General features: G+C 44.8%; 1 protein-coding gene across 2 annotated transcripts in view; it reads right to left on the reverse strand.

Annotated features, from left to right (window-relative positions):
* camsap3 (calmodulin regulated spectrin-associated protein family, member 3) overlaps positions 1-27,448 on the reverse strand; it is a 199,321-nt gene that overhangs the window by 44,389 nt on the left and 127,484 nt on the right. Inside the window, exons 3-6 of one of the 2 annotated variants that reach the window (XM_052041822.1) lie at positions 23,571-23,732; positions 22,342-22,425; positions 14,282-14,314; positions 9,200-9,247 (exon numbers count right to left, since the gene is read on the reverse strand). In XM_052041822.1, the coding sequence (XP_051897782.1) occupies positions 9,200-9,247; positions 14,282-14,314; positions 22,342-22,425; positions 23,571-23,732 (327 nt within the window). The remainder of the gene's footprint in view (positions 1-9,199; positions 9,248-14,281; positions 14,315-22,341; positions 22,426-23,570; positions 23,733-27,448) is intronic. The other variant, XM_052041823.1, reaches the window with a different exon arrangement.

Below are 27,448 nucleotides of genomic sequence, written 5' to 3' on the forward strand. Positions count from 1 at the left end.
GTCCTAACCTATTAACTGACTGGGAAGTTCATCTCTCTCAAAATGCTGGAAGCTACAACCATTAAAATTAACTTCAACAATCTCCTTTAAATTCTCCCAGTTTATTCAATTGTATTGGGAGCTGGTCTGTGCAACGAGGATGTCCAATGAACTACATAACTAACTTTCTGCTCAAGTCAACCAGTGTTACAGTTGTGCCAAAGCTAAAATGAACAACTTAACACATGTCCAGTGCTGGTGAGAACAGAGAGTCTGCTGCACAAGGGACTTGCTGTATAACTGAAGGTGTAGAAACATTACTAAGCACACTTCAGATGCTCTTAAACTAAATATTTTCAGGGAATCTCTTGCATAAAAGTATAATACATTAGAACTTGGTTAGCAAAAGGAAACCCGCATTAAAAAAATAGTTCTCTTAATCCAAAGCTTCCCATACCACCTCCTAAGACTCTAAAGGTGCACAATTCTGAATAGGTTAGAGGTTTCAGGGGCACTTTGTCCTTTTATACCCATTTTAACCCCTAATTTGGATCAGTGGCACGAAATCTGTCCACTCACACCACCATACACAAACAACCTCCAAAAGGCTGAGGGGTTACAAGCTGAGTGACCTTGAAGCACATACAAAGTTCCTTTACTTCAGCAGATCAGGTGATGCATGTATGGGCAAATGGGAGGCAGAATTCTCTCAAATTACAGGTTTGGCATCCAGACCAGTTGGCTGATTGGCTAAGAACAAGGTGAGAAATCAAGAGAAAAGTTACAGAGAGGCTTAGAACAAATCTCCTGCAACTCATCAGTATTAAAAGTAAGAAGTGACTGTTTGGAGGGGCTGCTTAGCCAAGACTCAAGGATGATACGATCTTCTGTAAATGCAAATATGCAATGAGTAATCATACTGTGATTCACACCGTGATTTTCTGCGGCGTACAATCTGCTTTGGGGCAACTCACTGAAACATTTGCAGGGACATTAGACAAACTGGGTCTAAATCTAAACCCTGACACTCCCTGTCCAGCAATGCTCCGGAAGTATCAATCCCAGATGGACTCCATAAACCAAAGGGCAGTGTTTACCACTATCTTTCCGAAGGGAAAACTGGGAACAGGTAATAACGGACAGTGAGTTCCTTGTTCTGTAAATGAATATTTGAAAGAACATAAAGGAGAAAGGAGCAGGAGGCTATATGAGATATATGGATGTGGAAGCTGACAGTGGTTGGGTTTTAACTTTATTCCTGATCAGACGACAAAGTCAGAGCAGTAAATGCTGATCTTGCTAGCAATACCCACATGGTAGAGTTGAGCTTTCAGCCCAAGGTAGGTAGGAGTCATCCCATCTCTGACTGTGCAGAAGAGGACAGGCACAGACCAATCAACCAAGGGATGCCATCAGCGTGGGGGTGGGAGATGGGAGGGCAAAGTGACAAGAACAAACCCATCAATGGGTGGAGCCAAGGTGATCTTCATCAGCTGGGTAAGTAGGCCGAGGAATGGCAAACTGTGTTCAATCCAGATATGGATGACATGTTACATTTTGGGAAGTCAAACCAGGGTAGGACTTTAACAGTGAATGTTAGGGCCTCAGGGAGGGTGTAAACCAGAGTGACCTAGGAGTACAAGTACATAGTTCCCTGAAAGTGGCATCACAAGTAGACAAGGTGAAGGCAGCTTTTGCATGCTGGCCTTCCCTCAGGGCATTGAGTACAGGAGCTGTGACATTATGTTGCACTTGTACAAGTCATTGTGAGGCTGCACATGTTTACGGTTTTGGTTACCTTGTTATAGGAAAGACTTCATTAAAGCTGGAAGGAGAGCAAAGAATATTTATGAGAATGTTGCCAGGTCTCGAGGGCCTGAGTTATAGGGACAGGTTGGGCAGATTAGGACTTTATCCTTTGGCACGTAGGAGACCGAGGGGTGACTTTATAGAGGTGTGTAAAAAGATTGGGTGAATGCACTCTTTTTCCCAGGGAAAAGGAATCAAAAACTAGAGGGCATAAGTTTAAGATGAAAGGGGAAAGATTTGAAAGGAACCTGAGGGGCAACTTCTTCACACAGAGGGTGGTGATTATATGGAATGAGCTGCCAGAGGAAGTGGTTGAGGCAGGTACAATAACAACATTTAAAAGACACTTGGACAGGTACATGGATAGGAAAGGTTTAGAGGGATATGGGCCAAATGGAACTAGCTTACATGGGCATCTTGGTCAGCATGGATGAGTTGGGCCGAAGGGCCTGTTTCCATGCTGTATTGCTCTATGACTCATGACCCTAACTCTGTGACTATGATATGCTTCCTTTGAACAGGACTTGTTCATCAAGATGTGACGGCAACCAAGCAGCAAGATACCAGGACAACAACATGACCAGGACTACTATTTGACTCCTGTCACTCATTGGGCAACTAACAATCAAAGCAAGTCTTGAAGCTTCAAATACCAAAGCCAAACTTTTCTAAAAATTCAGGTTTTCTGAAAAATCTTGGTGGTTAGTGGGGAAAATTCTTAACTTCACTGAAAAGAAATTTAGGCACCCATTCACATTGAAGTTCCAAAAATGTCACTGATACACGGGGAAAGGAGCAGGAAATGGGGACAAATTAGGGAGCTCTTTCAAGGAGCCGGCTCAGGTAAGAGGGCTAAATGGCTTCCTTCTTTGCTCTGATTTGAGTGAGGGATTTGCTCCTTGCTTCATGTGGTTACAACATGGTGACCATCCAAAGGGGAGATGCCTGGGTAAATCACATTTAGTGACTGCAACAAAGTGATAATTCACTTTAAGTACAAAATTTATATCTCTGTGTCTGTCACTCACTGCGCCTTTCTGGACCAATTCGCTCACTTTCATTGGGACATGCTGCTATCGTTTGTGTTTGCTCTTTAAACTTATCGAAAATTAACCTTGCTCACTGTACTATGAATTGTCTGCAGAATCTCAATTCCACCAGAAACCAGGGTTTGATGAAATGCTGTCAATACCGCTGCTAAAAGTGCATTCAGAAACCAGTTGTTAGATACCCTTGAAGACCTAATTTCACCAAAGGGCCATTTAAGAAATAAACCAATCATAATTTGTTCCAACATGCATTGATTTGTAATGCTGTGGCTTTTTTTTTTGTTCAGAGAAGCACTTTAAGGGAGGACTCGTTTGGTCGAGTCGGTGTACATGTTACAAATAAAGATAGGGGACCAAGAACAGATAAAGATAAGAAAAGGAAATTGATATAAAAATAGAAAAAGCTATCAATACTCCTCAGGCCAGACAGCTGTGTCACCTTTTCACGGATGCTGCCTAGCCTGCCGAGATCATCCAGCCTGTATTTTTTAAGCTTTTAAAGCACAATTTCAGCATAAGCTTTACTTTTTAATTTTAAAGGAAGGAATCTGATTGTTTTTCTGAGCTCTCCAGTTATAGTGGAACAAAAATTGCAGGTTCAAGCTGGTGAAAGGGAAACTTAAGACTAACATGAAGGACTCTGTTAGACTAGAGAAGTTCGGATTGTTCTCTTTGGTGTAAAGAGGAGATTTGTTAGAGGTGGACAAGGTCTTGACAGGTTTAGAGAAGGGGGAACAGAGGGAAGGTAGGAGAGGACTCAAGGACAGGACACAGATTTAACATTGTAGGCAGAAGACACAAGGGCATTTGAGGAGAAAAATTTTAAACTCCCTGTAGAGCCAGTGGAAACGGAAGTTGTGGCTTCAAAAGAGAACTGGACAGACACTGGAAAGACAAAAAAAATGGGATTGACAGGATTTGTCAACCTGGAGATGATCCAATGAACTAGATGGCCATCTTCCCAGCCTTAATTCTATTCTGCATTAAGAATAACCAATTTGGACAAAGAACACAGCCAGGATGCTGCTTAAACACATTAGACGTTTGGACATTCCTACAGATGAGGGGAGAGTGGTGGAGGTCTTTTGATTGAAGCAGCAGAAATGGTAAAGCTATTCTTGTTGGTCACGTTAGCTCAGAAAGATAGTCCAACGTGGTGCAAGGGGAACACATCCATCCATGAAAACAGAAAATGCTGGAAATACTGGGCAGGAATTTATCTGTATGTTTCTCTGTAACTGTAACACTTTATTCTGCATTCTGTTCCTGCTTTCCCTTGTACTACCTCAATGTACTGTTGTAATGAACTGATCTGTATGGATGGCATGCAAAACAAAGTTTTCCCACTATATCTGTGACAATAATAAACCAATTTAAATGTCAATTAAGCTCCCAGAGACTAAACATGTTCAAAAGTAACACCAGTCTCAATTTGAGCAAATTGTAATAAGCATCAATGTGAGAGACGGCTACAAAAATCACTTGTAACCAATTAAAAAAACAAGAGGTTTTCAGAATCAAAATTAGTTCTCTATTCGAACTGAGCACTTGCAAAGATGAGAATGAAATTAATATTGGAGGCCAAACGTTTCTGCTATACAAGTGGCTCTGAACATGGGGGTAAAACACTCCTCCGTTACATTCAATACCAGTGGCTTGGCTGTTTCAAACCTTGCACAGTTCAACAATTTAAACATTAATTCAATACAATGTTCATTTAAAGGTTAGTTGTTTCTTTTTAAAAGGAGGAAAAGCAAAGATATGGTCAATGACACTGCAAGACAGTAGTTACAGCATTCCAAAAAAAAAGATTAAAAATTGAAAGGAACTCTCACATTAACTCCTGGTGTGATAGAGTGAATGGTACATGCATTGGGATGGAAAAGACACTCATGGTCACTCTGCAAGCCTAAAAGGTACTGCATGGGGCACAGAAATAAAATCAAAAAGGATTTGTACATGACATGAAAAAGTAAAAAGATGCCATTCCACGTTGGACTGCATTATTCCTTCGTAAGCTACAGTTGAAAGACACTTTAACAAGTATCAGAAGGCAGCAACTTGGTTCAGAAGAATGCCCAGTTAATCGCTTCTTCTGCTGTAGGTACCACTTTCCCTGAAGTATTTCATTTTGTACGTTCACTTAAATGACCAACTTTATCCACCACAGTGGCCTGGTCACTCAGAATCTCTGAGTGACTCTGCAACCCCCAGTGCACCCTCTACCAGCACGGATATTTGGGTCTAGGAAAGGAGGGAAAATGGAGCCTCCTGCACTGTCCGCCTCAGCAGTTTGGTCTTTTTACACCTCCTGGAATAGTGAGTGCTCAGGTTGGGCAAAACATGGACAGTGAAGTTACACTTGACTTCCATATGTTCCAAAACTCTACTACCAATAAGGTGGCTTTGAAGTGTAGTTGCTATGGCGATACCGAAATTGTAATAACAATCTGCACACAGCAAGCTCCCACAAATGGCAGGGAAGAACCAGCAAATTAATCTGCTTGAGGTGATTTTGGTTGAGGGAGAATCATTTCCAGCACCTTGAGTAGTGCAGCGGGATCTTTGCCTTGAGGTACCACCACAGGGAATTCAGTGTAACATCTCATCTGAAAGACAACATGTCCTGCAAACACACCACCAGGACTTCACTTGGAAAGATTTTGTGCTCAGGTACATAGCGCGAGGCTTTACACCACAAAGTGTTCAACAGACAACCACCACTCACTCAGCCTCCAATGACTGCCTTAGCCCCAACCTTCAACAGTCCTATTGTTGAAGATGAACTCTTGGCCTCACAACCCACCTTGAATGGTACTGTCTCTGTAACTGTAAGAGTAACACTACATTCTGCATTCTGTTACTGATTTTCCCTTGTACTATCTCAAAGAACTTCAGTTTTGAAATGATCTGTCTGGATGGCAAACAAAACTTAAGTTTTTCCACAGTTCCTTGGTACATGTGACAATCATAAACCAGTACCAATACCAACCTGCCAACCACCGAAGTGTTTAGGAGTTTCAGCTGTAGTGTCACATTGTACCCCAGTAGGATTAAGGAACTTCATGCAAAGACTTAAACTTACATAGCAAGTTACTGCTTCGAGAAGACGTTAATATTTTGATTGCCACCTTATGCAGCGATTCAATAGTGCAAATCCCCATAACACGACTGAACAAGCCAGGCGAGCAAACACAAGAAAATCTACCAAAGGGCTAGTTCCTGGATCCGTGGCTATTATCAGTCCCACAGCATTGACAGAATATTTGTTTCCCTCCAGTAAGCCATGACTGTATTGTGCTCTGTGCAATAATGACATTTAACAAGGAGATTTGCTCTATGGCCTACTGCCCACTGATGGATTTGCAGTTGGCTCAATTTTGCTTTCACTTAGAAAGTACAATGAAGGTGGGGGAGGGCGGGGGGTTTAAACCATTAGTTCAGCCCAGAGAGTAAAATTGTACATCCTATACACCCATTATACCACCAAGCCAAATATTACTTCATACTTTTTCCAAATTTGTGTTTTTAAAATATATTTCAAGAACTAAAACCCCACGTATATACTTCCAACACAGCCTCAAGGGGCAAAACCAAGAGCCAAGATTTCATTGCCACCAGGAGGGGATCTGCTGACACAAACCAGTTACAATGCATGAAGCCAGACCACAAATCAGACAATGGGCTCTGGCAGGTTTCCTGAGATCTTCCACCCAGGCAGTCTTCTGGGCTTCCCTCACCTAACCAGGAACCAAAGTTTCCAGAGGGTTGCCCACTGAGCTTCACCCCACTGAAGCACAAATGTTTACCTCTCAAACGTAGAGAGAAATCTGAAAATTAGTGATAGATCCAGATCTTTTCTTCCTTCCTCTAAACTTGACAATCTCTCAGGGTGGGAACTGATGGAATATCACACCCTGACCACAAGTGGGACTGTTCTAGGATCAAGTCTGATGGTCTAAATGGGCTTTTGGTTCTGTATGGTGACCCAGACATTGAGATCCTCGAGGTGAGGGAAAAGTTTACACAACTTGTTCTGTCGCTTTGCTGAAAGCTCAGGGTGCAGGTGACTGGATCACAGGAGAAGATAGTTTGCAGACCACTGCCAGTGGTTGCTTGTTTCATAGACAATCGTTAATGGCCAGTGTAAGAGGATGGGATGGGGGAGTGCACTGATCAACGTGCTAGAGAGGATGCCCAGCCTAATGGTTCTGCCAGTACCACGGCTGTCTGGAGGCAATATCAAACAAGTCAAATGCAGCAGCAAACTGCAAAGAGATGTAGCTTGCAGTCAACATTAGAAAGGTCCTTCAGAATCAGCCTTAAAGAAATGTGAATACTTACTCAAAATGCTCGTAATTTGTTCAAAGTCGTGATCTGGTCAAATGTACAATTATTCACCTTCTTCCCACAGCCTTCCAGGGAGGGGAAGTTTTGGAATTTCGACTGTGGAATGCATTGGATGGTCGGGCAGCTATTTTGCCAAGTCTATTCTGAAGGGGAAGTCAGATAAGCTACAGGCTGGAAGTTGAAAAAAAATTATAAAAATAAAATAAAAGTGATTGTTTGAAACTTCGGATTCAAAACATCAGTGGTCAAAACTGTAATCAGTCCAGAGAAGCTTTGAAAAGCAGGGAGATTCTCCTGACTTCCTCACTGCATTGATTAATTGGCTGTCTCATGGCCACTGGTGGGATGTCATCGCAGTGACGCTGCAGCAATTGTTACACGAACTCATCATGTGTTACTAACATGATAAACTGTGATACAAAGACACACCTTCACCATTTCACCTTGCAACTACTTTCTCTCATAGAATGAATCAAAGCTTTAAAGCTACGTTGAACTCAAAGTTCTACAAGAGAAGGCCATTTACCCCATCAGGTCCATGCCAGCTCACAACAGACCAATCCCATTCCCTCCCTCCTCCTTATTTCCCCTGCACCCCTTCAACTTGTTCTCTCACCCACCCAACAACTCCCCCATGATCATTTTTGCCATTAACCTACACTGAGGAGTAATTTACAGTGACCAATTAACCTACCAGCACCTCTTGACTTGTGGGAGGAAACTGGAAACTCACGTGGTCACAGGGAGAACGTGCAAACTCCATGTAGACAGCACCAGAGGTCAGGATTGACCCTGGATCACTGGAGCTGTGAGGCAGCAGGAACAACCACTTCTGCATCCTTGCCCATAGCAACTGAACAGGCAAAGTTTGGTCATCTACATTTACATTCAACAGATTAAAATTTATTCATCAGGAGAACGAGGCATGAACTGCAGGATTATGTATCGAGGGCAATAAAACGTGAAAACAGACGATATTTGGCTTGTCCCCTATAACTCTCACCAACTTTTACCGATGCACCATATAAAGCATCCTATCTGGATTTATCACGGCTTGGTACGGTAACTGCTCTGCCCAGGACCGTGAGAAACTGCAGAGAGTTGTGGACACAGCCCAGCGCATCACGGACACCAGCCTCCCCTCCTTGGACTCCGTCTTTACCTCTCGCTGCCTTGGTGAAGCAGCCAGCATAATCAAAGACCCCCACCCACCCAGGTCATTCTCTCTTCTCCCCTCTTCAATCGGACAGAAGATACAGGAGCCTGAGAGCATGTTCCACCAGACTTAAGGACAGCTTCTACCCCACTGTGATAAGACTATTGAATGGTTCCCTTATACAATGAGATGGACTCTGACCTCACGATCTACCTTGTTGTGACCTTGCACCTTATTGCACTGCACTTTCTCTGTAGCTGTGACACTTTACTCTGTACTATTACTGTTTTTTACCTGTACTACATCAATGCACTCTGTACTAACTCAATGTAACTGCACTGTGTAATGAATTGACCTGTATGATCGGTATGCAAGACAAGTTTTTCACTGTACCTCGGTACAAGTGACAATAATAAACCAATACCAATTTGGTGACCAAAATTGTGTAAGAATGCCCCAACTAAACCACAATTAAAGCAGCAGGTGGGCACTTCTCAATATTATCACTTTTTAATGGGCTCATATACATTGCGTGCTCCATAGTTTGGCCAAGCAGAGTCACTTTCTCCAAACAAAAATGTAGCCCAGTTGGGAATAAGTACTTCTATACAAGAAAGCTCAACACTGAAGTTTCTGGATCATTAGCGAGTTATTTCTCCGTGGTAAAATTTCTCATCAAGTTTAAGCATGGAAGGTAGATACTTTGGATTGTCCTGAAGCCAACTTGGGCCTGTTGTTTAGGAAGGAATAATGCAGTCTCATTCATACCCATCCTGCTTCAACACCCTCCCTGCAACCACCCACCTCAAAAAAAGAAAATTAAAGACAGATTGATTGAACTAATGAGATACGTTACCATAGGAGGCTTTTTCTCAGACTCCTTCAAACAAAAAGCGATGGCATGCTGAATGCAATGGCAAAAAAAGAAGCATAAACGCATTGTACTAGACTCAGCCACAAGAGAAAGAGCCGAGATCTGTCTGGTGACCAGCATGCAGTCTGTGTTTGGCTAAACAGGGCGAGACAGTGAGGGAACAGACTGGTGTCTCTTAGTGCAGTCCATTAGTGGTGTTGACGTCGAAGGGTCTCACCCTCCGACTCTTCTCAAATTGCACCCAGCAACATCCAATTCATTAGCCTGAGGGTTGACCCTGCTCAAGAGAGGGCAAGTGCAGCAGTTTTCTTCATCATATCAATGCACCCCAACAAAAATACAACCACCCACCTCTCTTCTGAAGGTATTGACTTGATTTCTCAGATCGGTGGCCTTCCACCATCGTCCCAAATTTGGCAAATTCCACGGTTGGGAAATATGTTTGACGGGGGGGGGGGGGGGGGGGGGGGGGATTTTGACTGCCCCTGACCCCACCCGTACCTCATGCTCCCAAGTACTCATCAAAGTCGAAGGAAGAGAATCAAGCCCAGACTGAGGCAGAGCTCTTTGACCCAGTGGTTCGGAGATCAGCTGCTACCCTGATGTCAGAGCAACAGTAGAAGCCAATCAGACTCTGCCCAATTCACCTGGCTTGCATTATAGTCACTGGAATTACAGAGGAGTCAATAAGCAGTTTTCTTCCCCTGATGTATGACTAGCTGATAGGATTGCAGACGACTCCTCAGTAAAACAGAGGGGTGTAGGGGAAGTGGGGCGTTAGCTAGTCATTAAACTAAAGTCCGACATTAATTACATTAATTTCCATGCCTCCCTTTGTTTTTATCTTGTATTGAAGCTGTTATTCATCCCCATTGGATTTGGATTTTGAAGACCCCTTCCCCAGTGTCTCATTTACCCTGGCTCCAATGCTGATAAGGGTGACCCTGACGGGGCATTTGGCTCCGAGGACATTAGGGTTTGGACTTGAATCACACGCAGGCAACCGGTAGTCTCCCCAACAGAAGATTAGTTGGGTCAAGGTGCCTGACCTGAGTATTTCCAGCATTTCCCATTTTTGAACTTGCGATTCCCAATGCGGGAAGTTTTGTGCTTTTCGGGATGCGGTTGCGAATTGCTTTCTTTTTCTAAAATGACAGCGTGGACATTATACACTTCACGGTACCTGACATGGTGAGTCTGGACACTTGCCCCACTTCCAGCCCTATTTCAATGCACTGCCGTATTTCACTAATAAAACACTCATCTTAAAACGGGACTGCAACGTGCGCGCTTATTGGGCATCTCCACTCTTAGTCCCGATGCAGGGTTTTTGACCTGGAACATCGACAATTCCTTTCCCCACACTGATGCTACTTGACCCGCTGAGTTCTTCCAGCACATTGTTGGTGCATGGCAGGATTGTTTTCTTTGTTCAGAGAGTTTTTATTCCCCTCTGCCAATTACAAACAGAGCCGTGACCAGAAAAGAATGTTCTTCGATTGAATTCAGTCCCTAACTTGGCAGAGGAAGTCTGCCCAATCTGCTTACTGGGATAAGCGCTCTAGAACTCCACAGCCCTTCCCGGACAAGGTGCAGGCAAACTTTCAGTCCCAATCTCACAGAGCAGGTTCAGTTCAAGGCAACATCCAATGGAATGGTCTAAGAGACACACCAAACAACTTTAAAATGTATTCAAATCCTAACAAGGACATAAAGTATCATTAGCATTCACTCTCAAAGCAAAGGATTCTGGGATTGCCAACTCTGCTTGCTCAATGCCCACAAATAGATGGCCAGTTTTAAATTGGCTGTCAGAATGGATGACACTAAATGCGACAGGTGTATTTTTGTTCTGTTGTAATAGGTACGCTTAATTACAGTGAAGTTAAAATTCCTTGTTCTTGCTCTGGGGTGCCATCCTGTTGCGTTAAGCAGGAGGCAAAAGCAATGAAGTCTGATGCAGAGAAGCAGCAAATTCTGACAAGCAAATAACTCTACTACACTTTCAAAGTGGCCGTCTTCACCAGAGCGCTGCTCATTAAATCACACTTAACAGTTGCACACTCCCATTTACCAAGAAATTTGGAAAAGGTGTACAGGCCTCTGCACAACTACGTTTTCTACATAACTTCATATACCAATGCGGTAGAAAGCAAGAACCCAACAACAACCTGACTAAATCTGAACTCGCCTACCAATCTGAGATTAGCATTAAATGGGTGCTTGATAGCTGGCATGGACTCAGTGGGCCTCAGGACTCCTTAACTCTCTACACAAGACGTTGGTGAGGCTGCATTGGGAATATTGTGTTCAGTGTTGGTCGCCCTGCTATAGGAAAGATGCCGTTAAGCTGGAAAGAGTGCAGAGGAGATTTACGAGGATATTGCTAAGACTCGAGGGACTGAGTTATGGAGAGAGGTTGAGCAGGTTGGGGCTTTATTCCTTGGAGCGTAGGAGGATGAGGGGTGATCTTATAGAGGTGTATAAGATCATGAGGTGCATCGATAGGGTGAATGCGCAGGTGATTATGAAGTGTCTTTTTCCCCAGGGTTGGGGGAATCAAGAACTAAAGGGCACAGGTTTAGGGAGACAGGGGAGAGGCTTAATAAGAACCAGAGGGTAGTCTGTATATGGAATGAGCTGCCAGAGGAAGTGGTTGAGGCAGGTACATTAACATTTAAAAGACACCTGGACAGGTACTTGGATAGAAAAGGTTTAGGAAGGATATGGGCCAAACGTGGGCAAATGGGACGAGATTAGATGGGCATCTTGGTTGCCATGGACCGGTTGGGCCGAAGGGCCTGTTTCCATGCTGTACGACTCCATAATTGGATTACGACAGGATCTGCCCATCGACAGTAATAGAGATCTCCAGGCTGGGTTAGTGGACAGACTGTGCTGGAGTCAGCTGTGGCAAATTCAAAGCTCAAATTGACCCCAGCTGCTGCAACTATACTAGGGAGCAGAGGATGCATTAATCAGGAATCCTCACAAGGGAATAAATCTTCTCCCTCCAGCCCAGCCATCCTGAATCCCTGGCCAAAACATACATAGAGCAAAGCGAGCTTTGATTGCCAACCCCCAATGGAAGTCCTGCAAGGCTTGTATATGAACGTTAAGTACAGTCACCCTGGCTGAGAAGCCCCTTATGACGATATCCAGGCCAGCAGAGAAGGATAGACCAGAACATCAAGAATCCTCCACCTCAGTTGCAAGTAAAGAGGTCACCAGTGGAAGTAATCGTGGGCAGAGGAAGGAAGATGTTCCATGGAAGGATCAACTGAATTTAGGATCCCTGATTCTAACTGTAGTGTTTCAGAGGGAGACGGAAAAGAGGAGAAAAATGGAATATAGCAAGAGACTGGTACTGGAATAGGTGCTGTCAGCATTGAGTTAGCACAGAACAGCCTTCAGTGCCTAGCTCCCAGAATCTAGAAATTGGACACAAGAAATGACCACAATAGTTTTAGCTTTACACATTTTCACCTGCAATAAAGGTCCCTCTCTATTGCAGGTAAACCCAAGGGGAAGTTGCACCAATGCCCAATTCCCAAGTGCAGCCACGAGTGTAGTTCATTCTGGGGACAACACACTACACAAAATGAGATCATTTATAGCACTCTGGAGCATTCAGAATTGGCCAAAATGAAGAAACATAAATAATTCAGCAGGAGTGGAGCCCCACTGAATCATCACATCCTAGGAAGCAACACTAATGTGAAGATCGTGGAGATATAACTGGATACTAATGTAGCATCAGTAAAGATGTACACCATCAATAATTGTTAATGGAGAACAAATTACAAACCCAATTAGACCATATAATCCTTCATCTTTTAGGTACTTTTCTTCTCTCCTCTTCACAAATTTGTATTGCAATATCATTGGTCCCATTCAATGGTACACACCCGTGCTCAATTTTTGGCTGTAATTATCCCAGTGATTGGGACAACTGGTGCCGTCAATTTTTGGGTTGTTGGTTTTACCCGGTCAAAAAATTATGGGGCAAGAGAGATCGCCTCATTCCATCCTTTTTTTGGTCTTAAGTTCCCTCCGCCAATATGCTGGAGACACTTCAAGTGAACTGCAGGCTCACGAACTGCCCCTCACACAGAGGGGCGACTAAGCGAACAGCCAGCCAAGAGCAACGGGAATCATTTCACGAGCTGCATTGTGTACACACACCCTGCTCGTCTCAGTGTGACTTCTTCCCACTGAAGATACTCCTGGCCACTTCTATCTGCCACAGTAAAATTTGACCAAAACACCTAATGATGGGCTTGTTTTTGGAAACGTTTGCTTGGGGGTTGGGAGTGGAGAAGAATGATGAACAGTCCAACATTTTCCCCCCTGAACTCCCTACCACAAACCTCATGAAGATCGTACACCTTTAACAGGAGATTTTTCTTTCACTGAATGAGGAACCACACAGCCCACCACATCCATGCCCACGAACAAATGGACCAGGTCATTTCCTGTTCCCAGCCCTTCAGGGCTGGGTTCTTGGAGTGTTCACTCAGGCACTGTTATACGTGGGAAAGATTTCTGACTCCATCACCCTGCAAGGCAACAAACTCCAGAACCCCAATACTCAGAGTGAAATAACTTTGTCAGATCCTTATCAATTAATTTAGATCTAAGCTCCCTTGTTATTGAAGTAATGAATTAATTTGTTAATGTGCAGAAGAGATGCCCCATGTAAATCAGCCACTATTCTTCAACAATAACTTGCATGAAGCAACACAGAGTGACACGATTCCACTCTGTGCAAAATTCAAGTTCGTTTTTACTTTTAAAACTGGCACAACCAATCCCAGCTTCCTTTGCTTATCAAGAGTCACGTCATGCAGATTCCCCCATCCCCAAAGGGTCATTAAATCAAAAGGGAGAAAGGTCAACACATACACACACTTTGCAACTCTAACAGTTTTACATTGTCCCGATAAGATTCAGTCAATCAAAGTTGGCTCCTTTCTTTTAAAAAAAGATAAAAGGGACAGGAATTGATGGGGGGGGGTGGGTTTCAGGAGGTGGGATGCAGTAAAAGCTGAGAGGTGGACTTACAGGAACTAGCTTCCAATACCACTTGGTGGGACACTGTTGAGGACAGTGTGTCACGGGGGGGGGGGGGGGGTGGGGGGAGAGAGATCAAAGGGACAAAGAGGGGGGGGAGAAAAAGAACAGAAGCAAGTGAGTTCCTTAACATTAAAAGTGCTTCAGATGTCAAGCAGGTACTACAAAAAATATTAAATACATGTTAAATATTCTGACAGATTCAAAGCTTAAAAACACAAGGTAGGTAGAAGATTCAGATTTCAACGCATGTGAATCAAAATGTACCCATTCCTCTATCCCCCTTAGCTTGTGTAAAGACAACTACAATATTGCACCTCAAGAAATAAAAGTCCAAGTTAGAGATACACAATAGAGGACACTGTGGCATAACTAGTAACGTTACTGGTTGGGTATCCAGTGACCTGATGTAGAGCTGTTGGTTTGAATCCCTCTGATGACAATGAGGGAATTTAACTTGAAGTAACAAGATGCAGAATAGTTTTAAAAGCGTTAGTCTCAGTGGCCTTGAAAGCTACCAGACTCTTGTAAAAGCCCATCTGGTCCAGGAATACGCTTGATATAAAGAAAACAGCCTACGTGCAACTTCTCCACCCAGCAATGTGATCGACTCGTTTGGTCCCTGAGATGGCCTAGCAAGCATCTCCAAGGGCAATTGAGGATAAACAGTAAATGCCAATCTTGCTGATGCCTTTATAGGCAACAAATATATCTTTAAAAAAAAGAGGGCTGGTAAACAACTGAAACACTGAGGTCCATTTCAAAAGGCACAGAATTCAGAAGCAAAAAAGCTATTTTAAACTAATATCCAACCGGATTGGACCTTGTTTGGAGAGAAGCACAGAATTCCGATCCCCGTATCGCTGATGTACAAGGCTGACAGCAGATTTGAGAGTTTACACCAAGCAATAGGTGGTCCCTCCTCATAAACTAAAGGGCAAGGGGATGACTTGATAGGAAACAAAGGTGTCAGATACCCTAGAGATGAAGGAAATGCTTCTGCTTATATGACAAACTCAAAGCTAGGATCTGACTATACAAGAAAATTACTAAATCCAACTGGGATTTCAGGAGAAACTTCTTTAGCTAGGGAGAGATTAGAAATTAGAACGCCGCATCACAAGGAAGTGGTAGGCAGAACAACAGCGATGCATTTAAGAGAAAGGTGACTTTCTTATACCTCACTTCCTCACAGTAGTTCCCCTCTCCCAGAGTTCCACAGCAGAGTAACCCACTGCCAAGTTGTTGGTCACTAGGAGACCCAATGGAGATGGTCCTTAATTAAAGACATTGTTACACAACACAGAACACATCTAAATGATCAATGCCTGTCACCTGACGGGGTGGGCACCTTCCAGTGTCCAATAATGCAGGTAAAAAGACCCATTTAGCTACCCAAACCTCGTGTTCCACTGGGCAAAGCCATTCCATCCCACACCCTGAAGTGAACGCTTCCCCTTGCAACTTGAAGACATGAATGAAAACCAAAAGCCTGCCACATCTCATTGGTCCATCAGATAAACAGTGAATTATCAGTGACAGGTAGTTGGGTTTTGGGGAGACTAGCGGGGGTGGTGGTGGGGAAGGGTTTGGACATTAATCAACAAAAAAAATGGAGAAAGTTATCTGGAAGAAGATGGCAAGCAACTTTGCTGGAGTAATTCATGGTCTCATGTTGGGGCAGAGGTTAGGATTCACATTTAACTGCCACAGGGAAGGGACTACAAGACAACAGTTAGTTTTCAATAGCACCCCTCCAACAGTCCACGAACCAGGTGACTGTAACCGAAACAGACTCCCTCCCAGTAGTGAACATGGAGCATCATTCCCCGATTACGGAGCTTGCCATCACAGTTTCCTCCATTCCTAAGGTTTGGACCCATTGGTTCGTGAACAAACTACAACCCTGACCTATGGCAATCCAGCACTAAGGCACGCAGTAAGAAAGAGGAAAATTACACTAAATTTTTCCACGCATGTGGCCTCAATCCACTGGATTACTAACACTCCTCCCTTCTGTATCCTCCCTTTGTTTTAATTTGAAGCCATCTATCTCCCAGCCAACTACAATCATCCTTGGGACTGGAGAAGCTGGGATGGTTCTCCTTTGTGCACAGTTTGAGAGGAAATTTTGTAGAGGTGGACAGGATTATGACTGGTCAATGGAAGCGTTCCCATTACTGGATGGTTGCAGGACTGGAAGGGGGAGATGGTGGGACACAGAACAATTTTTTGGGTACAAGAGACTGGGGGGGGGGGGTTGGGAAATGGGAGGAGAAATATTTTATATAGCAAGTAGTTAGAATCTGAAATTCCCCATTCAGTGGGGTGGTAGATAGAGATCAAAATCAGGGTTTGAGAAGGGAATTGGATGGGCAGTGGAAGGAGAATAATGTACAGGCTCTGGAGAAAGAGTGGGAAAGGAACTGATGGGATTCCTCTACTAAGAGCTGGCACAGACTTGTTGGGTTGAATGTTCTCCTCAGTTATAAGGATTCTGCAGTGCCATCCCTGACCTACATAGCTTGGCTGTGGTGAATTGAGAGTTGAAGTCCTATAGTCACTGTCCAAACATTTTCCTTATTATTTATTCCGGGACTGTGCACAACATGATGGCAAGCAACTGTTGTCTAACCCCTGATTATGAGCTGCATGGATACAGGTACAAATAGAAGTGGCGTCTTAAGTCCTCTTGGTGCTTATTGCTGAGACAACCTGCCTCATCCCAAGAAAAGGAAATGATCAGGTCCTCCTGAACAAATTTACAAGGTCGTAAGTGCAAATATTGGAGAAAATCCTAAGGGAGCCACAAGCCAAATGGGAAGAACAGAATAATAGGTTGGTTAGCGACTCACCGTCCGAGCAAGCGAACCGGCTCGGCAGTCGGGTCGCGTGTCATCGGAGCGGCGAGGCCCAAGATGGAATTGGGCCTTCGTCTTCCCCAAGCGACGGGGAGAACCCGCACGCGGGAGAAGTTTGATGACGTAGCGCATACGTCATTTCCGTTTTTGGTGGGTGGGAACCGTTCCTCTTAAAAGGCCCGCGCAAGGCGGGAAATAAATCAGTTTTTTTTCTGCAGCCCACTGACTAGTGTCTTGCTTTCACATCGCGGTAGCAGCCGCTACAGTTGGCGATTTAAAATACAAAGTGAAAAAGTGTCTCTAATGACAAAACAATGTTGAAAGAAAATGGAGCCCATAACACCGCACAAAACCTTTTGCATTCAGCCACCCAACTTTCAAAACAAAAATACACACAAAGGGCAGAATAAAAAGTCAGGAAATTTGGCTGCAACAGTACTGGGTGCTGGTGAGATCACACCCGGAAGTACGGCGTACAGGTTTGATTTCTTTAAGGAGGAGATTCACTGGGCTGATTTCTTGGATGAAGGGGTAGCCTTACTAGGAAGGGTTGAGCAAATTGGGCCTGCATTCACTGGAGACTTGAGGAATAAGACATGATCTTATTGAAACTTGCAGGATGTGAGTGGACTTGAAAAGGTTGGTGCCCAGAAGAGGTTTCCCCTGATGGGGAAAATATAGAATTATGAAGCACCATTTCTGAGTAGCAAGTCCACCCATTTAAGATGGAAACAAAGAGGAATTTCTTCTGAGGATTGGGAATTGCTGGGATTCTGTGGAGCCAAAAATCATTGAATATATTCACCAAAATGGAGAGCTTTTGGACTTTGGGGGACTCAAGGATTAAGGGGAACAGAACGATCTTATTGACTGACAGAACAGACACAGGGAAATCCTGTTCTTACTTCTCATTTTCTTAAAATCTCACACTTGGCTTCATGGGATTGAAACAAGTTCAGTAACCCTAGGCTCCCTTTCACTTTTAAAGATAAAAATCTGTCGCTTAACAACAAGGGCGGTGAAACCTGAATGTCCTCAGGGGCAACTTAACCCAGCACACCGTTCTGACCAAGTCACTCATACACATCGTGGGTAAAACTAACATCGATTACAGGGCTGGTCAAAATGGAACCAATGATAAAGCTCCCACTCACAGTTCAGCAGCACATTACTCCCAAATGAACCAAGAGTCAAGTCATATTGAGGAGGACCTCTACACTTCAGTGAAACACAATGGGTATGACAAGAACACTACACGCACACCAGTTACAGGGAACGTCGCTCTGCATGAGTGTATTAAGCTGGCTAAATGGAAGATCGAGGAATTATTGTGCCTGACTCCCCATAACATAAAGGCGACAAGGAGCAGAGAGTTTGTTGGAGGTCTCCACCATCTCTATTCCTATTTGGAAAGCACCTTGGGCTGCTTGAACTCACCGAGTGATCTACTTGTTTTCTCCAGCTGGGATAAAGAAGTTTCTCCTTCCTAAGCAACAGAAGCAACTTGGCACTGAACAGGATTGAGGAGAATACAAAGGTCTCACTATTCGCTTGCTGTATGAGTAATTTGTGTAATGGTCTGGAGATTGTAGAGGGTGAATTAAACAGGAAATCGAACAGTACAGCACAGGAACAGGCCCTTCAGCCCACAACATTGTGCTGAATTAAATGGTAATGAAATGCCCAACTAAACTAGTTCCTTCTGCCTACACAATATCCATATCCCTCCAGTCTCTGCACATTCATGTGCCTAAGAGCCTCTTAAACACCTCTATCGTATCTGCCTCCACCACCAGCCCTGGAAACACATTCCAGGCACCCACCACTCTCGGTGTAAAATAACTTGCCCCGCACATCTCCTTTGAACTCCCCCCGCGCCCCCCCCCGACTTTAAATGCATACTCTCTAGTATTAGACATGTCGACCCTGGGAGAAAGATACCAGTTGTCCACTCTATCTATGCGTCTCATAATCTTATAAATATGAACATGAAAATAAAAACAACTCAGTGGGCCACCATTTGCCAGCCTGATATAACCACTGATCTCAGAGCAGATTCAAACCGATCCTTTTCCCTTCTTGTGGTTACAACTCCTAGTTTTGTTCCTGTAGAACCACCCAGACAGATGTTCTTGTAAGAACAGCATCAACTTCAGACACAGAAGCAGAACTCTTCCCACTACTCCAGTCACGGTATTTTCTGTACCCTCTGGTTCCAGCCTTTCCCTCATTCAGAAAGGAATTTGGCACACTGGCTTTCATCAGTCGGGGCATTGAGTGTAGAAATCGGGACGTTATGCTGCAGTTGTACAAGATGTTCGTGAGGCCGCACTTGGAGTATTGTGTTCAGTTTTGGTTACCCTGCTATAGGAAAAATGCCAGTAAGTTGGGAAGACTGTAGAGGAGATTTACAAGGATGTTGCCAGAACTTGAGGGACTGAGTTATGGAGAGATGCTGAGCAGGTTGGGATTGTTTTCATTGGAGCGAAGGAGACTGAGGGGGTGATCTTATGGAGGTATACAAAATCGTGAGGGGCATAGATAGGGTGAACACACACAGCTTTCTCCCCCCAGGTTTGGGGGATCAAGAACTAGAGGGCATAGGTTTAAGGTGAGAGGAGAGAGATTTAATAGGAACATGAGGGGCAACTTCTTCACCCAGAGAGTGATCAGCATATGGAATGAATGACCAGAGGAAGGGGTTGAGGCAGGTACATTAACAACATTTAAAGGGTAGTTGGACAGTTACATTCATTAGTAAAGGTTTAGAGGGACATGGGCCAAGCATGGGCAACTAGCTTAGATGGACATCTTGGTTGGCATGGACTAGATGGGCTGAAGGGTCTATTTCCGTGCTGTATGACTATTCCAAGTAGGAAGGTCATGGTTCTTAGATCTGTGGCTATTGCTAAGTTTACCCTTCCATGGCCTTAAGCAACTGCTGGCAACAAATAGTCAATAGGCATCACAATGCAAGTTACTGGGGCAAAGTTATCCCACTGTAGGACAGTCTGAGGACTTCCTCAACACTACAGCCAATGAGGCCTCCAGTTGCCTGCCCTCAATGTCTTTTCACGACTAGAGCTGACCTTCCAACTGGGATACGGGCTCTGAGCGGACTTGTGATGCTCACCGTGGTGCAGTAGCCTTCCAGCTGCAAGTAACCAGCTCAGCCTCTAGAAACACACCAAAGAACCAGCTAAGCCCTGCCCAACAGGACTGCCAGCTGTCGAGGGGATTGAATGATTCTAAGTGTCTCTGGCACAAAGTGCAAAAAGAAATTAAGAATAAAAAAAATAAAACAATATAAGACAATTAAAAGCAACTAATCCAACTAAATTAACTCTATTAAGTCATAGAAAGAAGTTACCTCTACTTACCCTTCTGTTTACCAGTACTCCTTCCCATTACAATCAATGGACTGCTCGAGATGCAGCTTACTCAGCCTAACTGCTAGGAAAGCATCTACTTCCACCACATCGATTGTCCTTTTACTTAAAACACTGAGTAGCCGGAGGGAGACCTGGGGCTTGGGTATGATTGCCTGCACCTTTAAGAGGGAGTAGTAAAGGCAGAATAGGCAAGTGAGGGGCAAGGGGTGGTGGGGTGGGGGGGTCTGTGATTCGGGGCTGGATAGAGGAAAGAGGCAGTGAAACTGGGGAAGAGCTTCCCGATCTTCTGGCACGGCGTTCCCGGGTCACGGACCCCACCGACTCATCTGTAGTGGTGAAAGGTGGACAATTCCCAGTCTATTCTTCTCTTGGGTTTCCTAGACATCCCAAAGCATCTGGATCCTGTGAGAAATCCAGTCCTCCTGGATAATGCTGGAAGGATGGTCGGTTTTCCAAAACATATGGGAGGAGAAAGTTGCAGGGGGTTGGAGGAGATGGGGGTAGGTGGGGAGACAGGGGAAGACACGGGGGTTGAGCAGAATTTTAGAAAAAGTTTGCACTCCCCGACAACACTCTGTCCAGTTACAGAGGCAAAAGGTGGCAGTTCCTAGCTGCCTGAAGTGGAATATTCAGTCAATGTCACTGCAGTGCAACACGATCGCATTGGAACTACCCACACAGTTCAGTGGCCATAGTGTTCAATCCCAAGACATCTCCCCATTCTACTCTGATTCACCTCAGAATCATTTACAACTTCCTCGGAAATATTTTGCATTGATTCAGAAGGGCTCTTCTCCGAGCCCAGTTCTCACCCACCTCTACTCAATATCCCTTATGAATACTCAACAACTCGCTTTGCAAAGGCTTTAACAAAGAACAGCAGCTGCTCTACTGATTAACAAAGACAAGAAATGCTGGAAACACTCAGCAGGCTAGGCAGCATCTTCGGAGAGAGGAACAGAGATGACACTTCAGATCCTGTTCTGATGAAGGGTCTCAGACCTGAAACATTAACTCTGTTCCTTTTCCCCCACAGACGCTGCCTGACCTGCTGAGTGTTTCCAGCATTTTCTGCTTCTGTTTCAGATTTCCAGCATCCGCAGGTTGCTTGATCTTCGCTCGTCTCTCCTGATTAAAATTAATATTTCATTTGCGACTGTCACAGAAAAAAAATCTGCCATCCACCAGCTTTGATCTAATGTCTGCACAACCCCAGGGCCCACCCTGCAGACAGAATGACAGGGCATGGAACTGGGTTCACTTCAAACGGGAGAGAGAGCGCGAGAGAGCACCTATATTGAAAGTGGAGTGTGTTTCTTGCAGAAGTAGAATAGGGATTGTTATTTACAAGTTTAAAACTACAAGCTTACAGAAGGCTCAAATGATGCATTGCTTTACAAATGCGTCAAGTATCGTATGGTAAGTCTTCGTCCTGCAGTCTCGAACTCAAAACCTCTTTAAAGCTTTGAAGTGATGATTGTGGTGCTTCATTTACACCTCATCTCTTTTCTCCAAAGCGTTTACTTTTTTGTTTGCAGAGCCAAGTTCAAGCCTCAATCAGACCACCACACATTGGGGACCCGGGTCCTCTTCCGTTGAACTATGGACTCTTTCCCCACCTAGCACCAAATAACAAGAGTCAATATGACAAAAATTCCTTGGGACAGAGGAGACAAAAGCAGGAATTAAACCAAGGCAGAAGTCACCCGAAAAATATCACCAATGGTTTAAAGCACCAAGTCTGAACATCCTAAACATCTGGTGTCAGAGTTCAACCATTTACCACATGAACACTTACCCCTTGGTTGGTTGGATTGTCCACACCAGGCTGCTGCCTGAGCTGGTGCAAGCGTTCAGAGACGTCCTTCAACTTCTGGTTTATCTGAGAAATGAGAGTGGGTAGCCAAAGACAAAGAAAAAGGGGTGAGTGGGGAATGGAAGGGAGGAGAGGAAAAGAGATAGTAGGAGAGAAATGAAAACATTTCTACATTAACGTCACATCAGGTCCTCAATAACCCTCAATTCCTCCACACATCAAAAATCTATTCCATGATTCACAGCTCTGAGGGGTAGAATTCCTAGGGCTCATGTTCTCTTAAAATACTTCATCTATAAGCCAATCCTCTCAAATCTGGAATCATCTATACAAAGCACCTCTGGTTTCTCAATATGCTTTGTACAATATAAAAATCAGGGCAGCACAGTGGCACAGCTGTAAACCTGCTGGCTCACAACTCCAACGGTGAAGGCTCGATCCTGACCTCAGGTGCTGTGTGGGGTTTGTCTGTTCTCCCTGTGATGCATGGGTTCCCCACGGGTGCTCTGGTTTCCTCCTGCATCCCAAAGACACATGGGTTGGTAGGTTAACTGACTGCTGTTGCCGGGACTCAAGGGCCTGAGATATGGAGCGAGATTGAGCAGGTTGGGACTTTATTCATTGCAGCGTAGATGAGGGGTGATATTATAGTGGTGTACAAAGTCATGAGGTGCATAGATAGGGTGAATGTTCATGGTACTTTTCTCCAGGGTTAAGTTTAAGGTGAGGGGGGAAGAGATTTAATCCAAGTTTACCTGAGGTGCAACTTTGTAAGCGAGTGGTAGAGTGATTGCGCTGTGAATTTGCATTTACCTTAACAACTTGCTCCATTTGTTTAAGGAGCAGTACAAACAATATACAGCTCAGAAACTGAACAGACAGGCCCAATGGTGCACACCACCCTCCACTCTCTCGCCCACGCACCCACACCCCACCCCCCAACATCTAACCCAACTAGTACTTGACGTCTCCCAGCTGTGACCACCTCATAACCCCAAGCAGGACCACAGCAGGCCTTCACCTGACCATGGGCTGCATCTGGAAAAGATCAAACGCGCCGGTGATTGGTGCTGGGATACAAACCTGCTCCCAGGGAGGACACGGCACAAGAGAGTCACCTAAAGCATCTGTTCAGGTATTACAGAATAAAAACGCTTCCAACAGCACAGATATGTTCATCAAATCTTTACGTGGTTTTATAAGCTCGTTACCTTGTCAACCCAGAGAAGCAGCCTGAACTCGATGCTGGCTGGCACTTGCTTTGACGGGCTCAGGCTTGCGATCTCCTCCGTACCCGCTGCCAATTTTGCCCCACTCAGCGTTTCCATCATGTAGGCAGTCATGAGGGCATCGATAACAGAGAGGTGGGCGCCCTGTGGGCAGAAGCGGAGGACTGCATTATTCCACTAAAACCAAGAGATTTATCTCACAGATTGACACATGATTCGACTAGCTCAGGGGACAGTAAACCACAAGGAACAATCCTCAGCATCCCGATTTGAAACAGAGCTCTCTAGACCTGCTCTGTGGAAAACTGAAGGTGAAATCTCACATTGAGCTCAATGCATTGAGCAATTTTCAACAATATCTTTAATTCAGCACTGTAGACGATGGAACGTTGGGCACTTTGCTGTTGCTCCTTCTGCCAAGCCAACTCTACTCTGGAAGTGCAAAATCTATACTCGCCTCCAATGACACCTACCACACACTGGCCCCAACCACTACCCAGACACGCACACACAAACCACTACACTCAAATCACCCACAACCATCAGACAAAGCCATCAGCTTCACCTCAGAGAGATCTTCACCTCACCTCCCAAAACCCCACAACTCCCACCAACCACACAAACCCCAAGCAAACTAGCACCTTCACCCAACACCAGCCACCCACAGTCTGCTTGTGTACGAAATTAAACCCTATCCAACACCAACATGAGGACTTGTATTGATTCCCAATCCAACCCAGCACAGGTAGTCACGTCCCATCAGGCTGGGATGGGGTGGCCAGGTTCGAGAGGGAGGGGACGCTGCTGTGGCCGAGGTTCCCGCAGTTCGACAGCTTGTAGTGGGCTTTTCTCCAGCCAAGATCCTCAGGATCCCTTCCCCCAGGGCCATTCCCCTTTCCCCTCTTCACCTGGATCCACCTATTGCCTCACTTCTTTATATTGGCCATTTCCCCTCTACTCTTTCAGTCTATATGAAGGTTCTTGACCAGGAACATCGACCATCCATTTCCCTCCACAGATGTTGCCTGACCCACCGAGTTCCTCCAACAGTTTGTTCTTTTTTGCTCTGGATTCCAGCATCTACAGTCTCCCATGTCCCCCTACCCATCCAAGGGCCACCCCCAGCTTCTACTAGGATCGCCTCCCAGTTTCACCGGTGTACAGAGCCCCTACCCTGGAGACGGTACACACACCAGTAACCAGCAACGAAGGCAAACACCGTCACTTAGTAAAATTTATGATAAACTGGGTCTATCCAAGTCAAATGGTCCTGTCAGGGGCTAGAGTTGGATAGGTAGGCTCCACACCCAACTACCACCACCCCCAACACATAGAATCACTCCACCTCTTCATAGAGATTTTGGTGACAATCCCAAGCAAAGTTTAGCCCAGCTGATGTAGATTTTGCTCCATAACCCATTTTGGTTGATGCACCTGACCAGATCAGCTGACCATTTCATCCTCCACATCAACTAGATCTATTACTGGGGTGGGAAGGTTAGGCTACACGTTGAGATCCAGTAGAATGCCCTTCTGGAATTAAGAACGAGAAGCGTTTTCATTGAAACGCATTCGATTCCCAAAGGGATGCAGAGGTGAGGTGCAGAGATGATCTTTCCCCTGGTCAGAGTATCCAGAACGGAGATCAGTCGAAAGGAGAAAGTCGGTCACGTCTTGGGAGCTGGGGTAGTCATTTAGAAGGAGCAGGAATACGCATATCCACAGGTGCAATGAAAAGCCTACTTGCAGCAGCATCACAGGCACAAAGCATCATACAAGCAGCATTCACAAGAAAAACATAAATTGAACATATTATACATAATTTTCACAAGAAAGAACACAATTAAAACAAAAAGCAATGTCCATTTTAGTGCAAAGTGATCAGTGTTGCTAAACTGTAGTGATTAGGGTTGTGCCGGTCTGTTCAAGGACCAAATGTTTGAAGAGAAGTAGCTGTTCTTGAATGATTTGGGCAGAATCCATGACTCTCTGCAGTTTCTCATGTTCCTACGCATTTGAATCGCCCTACCAGACCACGATGCAATCAGTTGTGAACTTTGGGAATTATCTACCCGAGAGAGTTTCCAAGTGTGGTTAGTGCTAAGGTGAATAAAATGTAGGACACTGAAGGAATGGGGTGGGAAAACAGGTTTGGAGAAGATCAGTCTTGTAGTTAGCCAATTCCCATCACCTGGATTTGAGTTTAATTTTAACCAATGCTGAATCAGACAGCCACTTCCCCAAGTTATGATCACATTTCTGAACATAACCAAAGCGAGAAATGTTATTCAAACATTTAAACTTGGATCTCCCACCAAAACAAACCAGCACGTTCCTCAAAACTATCATGCAATCAGATAGTGGATTTGGATAGGATTCATATGGAAACCTCTTACAAATTTGGCAAAAAGAGTTGAATATACACGTCAGTTGATGTAGAAATGTTATCCAGAGTACAAAGCTCCCTGTCGTTATCTGAACAGTCCAGTGGGACCCTGAATGTCCTGAGACATGCAAGATCAGCGACTGATCTAATTCACAGCAAGTGCGACAATTCAACACTCCAGAGTGCAGGACATCAAACTTCAGTAATGTGGCCCGAACCCAGAATTTCCTCACACACACAAGATGCAAGGATGAGAAAGATTGGTCAGAAACACCAGCTGTCTCATGGCTCCAACAAACCAGGTTCTGTCCTGACCTCCGGCGCTGCCTGTGTGGAGTCTGCACATTCTCCCTGCGACCACCTGGGTTTCCCCCAGAGTACACCAGTTTCCTCCCACATGCCAAAGACATGTTGGTAGGTTACTTGCCATTGTGAATTACCCCCCGGTACAAGTTAAATGGGAAGAAGCATCAAAGTGTTGACCGGCATGTGGGAGAAACATTAAGCTGGAGAACAAGAAATACGAGGAGCAAATGGTACCAACAGGATTGTTCTGCTGGAAGCCAGGATGGAACCAATGGATCGAATAGCCCCCTTCTGTGCTCGAATCAGGTAGGTAGGCTTTAAAGAGCATCTATAAAAGCAGAGGTCAAAAGGCAAAGATGTTTAGGAACCGTGCCCCTCCCAGTCAAGGGCCCAACAACCAGTGGTGGAGGGAGTAAATGAAAGGAAGCACAGAAGACCAGAAATGAAGTGTTGAGCACATCTGTGTCCACTGCACTACCTGGAACACATGGTTAAATGCCTGAGCGCCGTGATCCTCAGAAGGACCCCAGGATGATCCCTATAATTACCATCTTAAGAAACAACCTCAATAATTTAGCACCCATGTGGAGATGACAGTTTCCACCTCCTAAATAAAGATCAGCTGGACAATGGGACACCACTCAGTGAAACATGGTTCTAAATTGCTCAGGTAGTTGACACAGAAATAGAACAGTACAGACCCTTTGGCCCACAATGTTGTACCGACATTTTATCCTGCTCTCAGATCTATCTAACCCTTCCCCCACCACATAGACACATGAATGATAGAGAAATGGGGAACTAACCAAGAGTCTCTTAAATGTCCCTAATGTATCTGCCCCCACAACATCTGCCGGCAGTGCGTTCCACACACCCACCACTCTCTGTGTAAAAAAACTTACCCCTGACATCCCCCTTATAACCTTCCTCCAATCACCTTAAAATTATGTCCCCTCGTGTTAGCCATTGTCGCCCTGGGAAAAAGCCTCTGATTGTCCACTTGATCTATGCCCCTTATCATCTTGTACGCCCCTGTCAAGTCATCTCTCATCCTCCTCCTCTCCAAAGAGAAAAGCCCTAGCTCACTCAACCTATCCTCATAAGACATGCTCTCCAATCCAAGCAACATCCTGGAATTGCACCCAATAAAACCAGCTTCAAGATGTCA

This window comes from Pristis pectinata, chromosome 31, assembly GCF_009764475.1.
Source record: "Pristis pectinata isolate sPriPec2 chromosome 31, sPriPec2.1.pri, whole genome shotgun sequence".
NCBI classification, from domain to species: Eukaryota; Metazoa; Chordata; class Chondrichthyes; order Rhinopristiformes; family Pristidae; genus Pristis; species Pristis pectinata.